Here is a 6,079-nt window from a genome sequence, read left to right on the forward strand (position 1 = left end):
TTTTTTTTTTTTTAGACATATGCTATTGCACACTTAACAGATTACAATATGGTATAAATGTAACTTCTATAAGCACTGGGAAAAAATTGTGATTCTCTATATTATGATATTCGCTTTTTTGCAGATATTGAAGCAAACCCTCACTATCTCCAAGGTATGCCTATACTGGACTTGAAAAAGATTAGCTTTTAACAAAACAATAGCTTATCACTAAAATAATTCATCATCTACAAAGTTAAAATTAGCAGAAAAAATATCTGGGACTTCTTAACCAAAACTACCATTAATCCTTCCAAAAAAGGTCATCTATAAAATGGAAGGTATTAAGCAAAGTAGAAATTATCTATTAAACATAGATATCTCAAAAAAAAAAAAACCGTCAAATAATTTTAAAGTAATGTGTAAAATAATATGTATAATGTTGAGTATTATATTCACTGGTAAACATGTTTACAACCAGGAGACACCCTAATAAAATCTGGGGCATTGTAACATAAAAACAAACAATAATACATCATATTTATTATATTACGTAGAAGAGGAACTATATTATGTATGAAGCACTGATGCTGATAAAGGTACAGCACACCCTTTTACAGTAAAAATGACCTAATGAGAGAGATTGCTAATGAAAACCACGAGGCCCAGTCAGGAAATGAGTAAGTCAGAGGCCTGACCCTGAACTCAGATCTTCAGACTAAAAGTCCAGAATGTTCTTTCAACTATTTCAAGTTCCTGCCACATTGTCACCACATCATAATAAACAGAAATAAAAGAAATAAGGCATTTTTTATACATATGCTACCTGCATAGAAAAGTGAGACTTTATGGACAGCCTAAAAATACAGTAAGGAGCAGTATTCTAAAAATGTAAAACATGGAGAGAGGAGGTCTTAAATGTCAGAAAAACTATTGTAATATCAGATAGAAAAAGAACTTTGAACTCATCTAATTGCATCTTAAAAAGCCTCTGCCCAAAAGAGCGTTACCCCTGTGCCCTTAAGTCATCACAGCTAACTCACCTCTGCCGACGATCCCTTACTTCAGCAACGATTGCACTCCAGCGATGATTTAAACCCGCCAGCTTGTCTTTCAAGAAGCTTCCATCACTGGGAGAGAGCTGCTGGACAATCCTGTCCCCAGTTCTGTTTAGTGCTGCAAAACTGGGCTGGTGGCTGCTGATCCCCTCTTCGAGTTCCTGTAATAGAGCACAACCCAAGATTAATTAGATTACTAGATTAAACTATTCTTAATGTAGTGAATGCCCAGGTATCATGGCGTCAAATTTGAGTGTTAAGGTAACAAAGTCCTGGAAGGGTATTTTATGATCATGAAAAAAGCATTTTAAAACAATTTAATTACGTTTCACTGTACATACTAAATAAAAGCTATTTTGAAATCTAACCCATTCTCATGAATATCATAAGGCAAAATACAGTGAAATGGGACAGAAACATGAAATAAATAACAGCTGTTTAAAATACTGAAGCATAAGCATCAGTCATGTTTGATTAAAGTGGATCTTTATCTTCTCCAAAATATATGCTTGAAAGCATCTCTTAAAAAGAAAAACAAACCCATATACCTTTATGTCTTACCATAGATAAGTAAACCTCAATGGGTATTTTATTAAGACACTGCTTCACTGGTCTGTAAATTTTTAAGCAACAAATTTAAAAGAGTATTTTAAAATAGAATTTAAGCACTTATCTATAACTCTAAAAATAATAAAAATGCATTAACAAGTATATGAGAAAAATAAAAGCATTCACTAACTTCCCTATGTAAAATATGCATTAAAAAATTAATTAAAAAGTATTTTTTTAACAATGGTAACCTGAAATTTTGCTTGCTTTCAACCATTATTTTTGAAGACTTATTGTCAGCAGAACTGGTTTAGCTACTGTGTTATATTTTCCAGACTGAATTAGACTTACATGAGCAGCTGTCCTGATATAGCTCAAGAATGATTTACTCTTGTGATAATTATCAATAATGAAAAGAGGAAATAAAATGCCTAAGTGTTTAAGTACAAAAAACAGAGGTGAGATATTCTGTTATCTTTCTGTCCCTGGATATAGTCTTAGGCACAAAATTTTACAAATGTTATTCTGAATACAAAATTTTAAAAATAAAATCGTTTTTCATATTTACCACGAAACAGTATTTTTAATTTAAGTTTCTTTAAAATCTTAATTAAAAAAATGTAAAAATTGAAAATTGCAGTTTTTCTTAAACCTTTGAAACTGGAAACTAGAGCTGAAACACAAATTACAGATTGTCTACATACTCCTGAAAAATTTATATATTTAGACCCTACTTTCCAAATGTTTTAAATGCTACATACTAAATAAACATGCCAGCTTTTTAGCAGACCCCCATCCTCTGATAGAAAACACTCACCTGCTGATGTATCCTCGCTTTCTCTAAATCCAGGCCACCATCGGGAGCAAAGGTATCAGTCAATAATTCTTCGGCTTCCGTTATCCACTGTGTGAGGTCATTGAGATCACAATGGAACTGCCTCCATTCTTCCACAGCCCTATCAAAATAACTAAAGCACAACAAACAAAATAAAACAGGTTTCCAAACTTTCCAGGGATGTCCAGAGCAATTTTTCTAAGAAAATTTGAATCTAATTTAAATGGAAAGCCCCCAGACAAGTGAATTCACAGCTCACTGCTCTACAGGATCAGTTTTCGTAGTGGATTAGTTAATGATTTCTTTTAGAGAAACATGCATCCCACCAAGAACAAAACAAAGGGCATGCATACCGTCTCCTCCCCTCACACACATGCCGGCACACGTACATACACACACACTAGGCAGCTTCTTAACTGAAAAGAGCCTTTTCTGGCTTGGAAAATTGAGATTGATTAGCTGCAGGCAGTTAACCCACCCAACTTTAGACACTTACCATTTCAAATACAATGAAATGTAAAATATGATTAATTACTCTAGTCCCTTAGGAAAAAATTATAGTGCTTTACTTCCAGAATACTTATTTCCCAGGTAGAACAAAACCCAAAGGCCAAAACACTTCAGATTTCCTTTCACTCCATTGTTTTTGTGTGATGGACTGAACTGTATCCCCCCAAATTCATATGCTGAAGCCCTACCCCCTAAAGTGACTGTATTTGGAGATAGGGCCTTTAGGGAGGTAATTTTAAAAATGAGGTAATAAGGTCATAAAGCTAGGGTCCTAACCCTCACAGGACTGGTGTCCTAATAAGAGGGAGAGACACCAGAGATATCTTTCTCTCTGTGTGAGCCAGCACAGAGGAAAGGCCATAGAAGGACACAGGGAGAAGAAGGTGGCCATCTGTAAGCCAGAAAGAGAGGCCTCGCTACAAACTAACCCTGCTGGCACCTTGATCTTGGACTTCCAGCCTCCAGAACTGAGAGAAAATAAATGTTTATTATTTAAGCCATCTTGTCTGTGGTATCTCATTATGGCAGCCCCAGGAGACTGACACAGTCTGTGCAGTGACTAATCCAGAATGTCCCGATCATTTGAACTGCCTGCAAAGCTCCGGTTAGGCAATGAGACAAGGGATTATTGAGATGTCTATTTAAACCTACCTCCTTTACTTTTTTCTACTTAAGTTTATTGGAGAGACATTGGTTAAGAACATTTATAAGTTTCAAGTATACAATTTCTATAACATATCATATGTATATTACGTTGTATGTTCACCACCCAAAATCTAATCTTCCTTTGTCACCATAAATTTGACCCTCTTCATCCTCCCCCCACCCACTTCCCCCCTGGCAACCACCATACTATTGTCTGTGTGTATGGGTTGGTTGGTTGGTTGGTTGGTTGGTTGGTTGGTTGGTTGGTTGGTTTTGTTTATTCATTTGTTGCTTTCTGTTTTGCATCCTACATATAAGTGAAATCATATGGTTCTTGTACTTTTCTGTCTGACTTATTTCACTTAGCATGATACTCGCAAGATCCATCTAAACCTAACTCCTTTAGAAATGATATGAAGTCAAACTCCAGTGTTTGTCATATTTGGAACACACAAAATAAGTATAAAAAGGAAAAGCTTTGTTGGACTAGGATCCTAAAGAATTTCCTTCTGCCCTTTGTTTAGAGCAATGATGCTGGGACAGCTTTAAAAGATATCTGAGATTTCAATAATATTAATGAAATTTTTACTTTATACAATAAAAATATAATATTGTTTTTAAAAAATAACAAAATGGTCCCCCACATTGCTAACTCCTAAATAATACTTATATTTCCTTCTTCTGTGAAAATAATTTTGAAAATTCAGTTAATATTGGTTGAGTGCCCACAGGGAAGCATCGTTCTATTGAGCATAACTAAATTAAGAGCACTTCAAACAAAATACTGTGAGGAGATATTAAGACAGTCTTCATTATTGTTTGTAAAAAAAAAAAAAAAAAGAAGAAGAAAAAAAGTGCAGTAACTAAATAACAAACACAAATTCTGAATTTTGAGATGCTGCAATAATGAACAGAAAATGTTGCTAGAATGGCTGCTCCAAAGTTCTAAATGCTTGGAGAATGTAAACATTAAACCTAATAAAGATCATTATCGCCATAACAGAAACTAAATTTCAAATAAATCTAAGCAGTAGAGCTATATATTAAATAGGAAAGAGATGTTAAGAAAAAAAATGAAACAGGAGAGCCATGTTCAGGAAGCATTTGCAAAGACGTCACCTCATCTGTCAATCCAGCCAGCTTGTATGGGAGGCAGGACAGAACTGTGAAGGGCTATAAACTCTTCCACAGAGTCAAAGGACTCAAAGTTCAAGCCATCCACCACCCTGGGTTTAGATTTGAACTAAAAACATTTAAGTTTGCTATCTCTAATATTCCACTGGCCTTGCTATCTTCCCCCACAAACTCATCTTACCACCTGTGTCCCCAGTCTCCAACTGTGGCACCATCCCTACTTACATCCTCAAGCCAAAGACTTGGGGATCACATTTATTCTTCCTTCTTCCTTACTCCAACACCCCATGAATCTTATATTTTATTAATTTAACTATTTAATTCTCAAATTTTCCCCTAGTTTCCACTTCCACAACTACTTTCCTAATCAAGTTATCATGTGTCAAACACAGATGGCTCTCCTAGCTCTGTTTTGTCCTCTACTAATCCATTCTACATTCATCAAACTGTCACCCCCCGCGCCCCCCACCCCCGTTAAAATACTGCAATGGCTCCCTGATGTTCTCAGAGTAAAATATAAACTACTTAACATGATATACAAGGTCCTTCTTATATGGTCCCTTTAGACCTTTCTGGTTTTATCTTTCTGCTATGAGTTCAAGCTCTACTGGACTATCTTCGATTCCTCAGAAGCATCACACTCTCTCTTCTCTATGACCTTATTCAATGTTACATTCTCTCTACTCCTTCACCGTGTGTAATGCAGTGTTCCCTCTATAACTTCAGAACCTCCAAGAAGCCTTCTCCCTCAGGGTCCCTAACATGGCCTACTGCATCATCCCCATCACAGCACCATGCATTGTTCAATAAGAGCCCGTCTACTTTTCTCTACTATATAACTTTGGACCTTGAGAGTCTATATGTCTCTATTATTACCTGACTTTTAATCCCCTAGAACTACATACATGTGGCTGCACGTACTTTGCATTATTCTGTACTCAATAAATATTCATCAAACAAATGGTGCATGAAAAAAATAAACAGATAGGTATACAGAGGTAGGTGAATGGGTGAAGTCCTTTTTGATAAAATCGAATTTCAAAAACTTTTTAAATGATGGGGAAAGAATGAATAATGAAATTAAGAAAGAAAACTATTCCTGGTAGAAGATGGAATTCTGAGTAAGAATCAGAAACTGGGACAGTAAAGAAAGCAAGAAAAAATTTAACCAAATTTACATAAATTGAGTGAAGAAAACTTTTTGAGCAATATGTACAAAGTATTAGAAACCAGACCATCTGGAGAACACTGTTAAAAAGCTTCTAATTTCAAGATGAGAAGTCTGACCTTTGTTCACACAGTAGTGATGGCCAATAAAGAAGATACAGAGGATGAATAAGTGAGGAGACATTCTTAGGAGAGAAGAAGA

At 35.4% G+C, this 6,079-nt stretch overlaps 1 protein-coding gene across 1 annotated transcript in view; it reads right to left on the reverse strand.

Annotated features, from left to right (window-relative positions):
- Positions 1 to 6,079, reverse strand: part of UTRN (utrophin) — a 472,032-nt gene that overhangs the window by 268,297 nt on the left and 197,656 nt on the right. The window contains exons 41-42 of the mRNA XM_023528331.1: positions 2,404 to 2,554; positions 1,023 to 1,198 (exon numbers count right to left, since the gene is read on the reverse strand). Coding sequence (XP_023384099.1) covers positions 1,023 to 1,198; positions 2,404 to 2,554 — 327 coding nt within the window. The remainder of the gene's footprint in view (positions 1 to 1,022; positions 1,199 to 2,403; positions 2,555 to 6,079) is intronic.

This window comes from Pteropus vampyrus, unplaced genomic scaffold (assembly GCF_000151845.1).
Source record: "Pteropus vampyrus isolate Shadow unplaced genomic scaffold, Pvam_2.0 Scaffold24, whole genome shotgun sequence".
Taxonomy (NCBI): domain Eukaryota; kingdom Metazoa; phylum Chordata; class Mammalia; order Chiroptera; family Pteropodidae; genus Pteropus; species Pteropus vampyrus.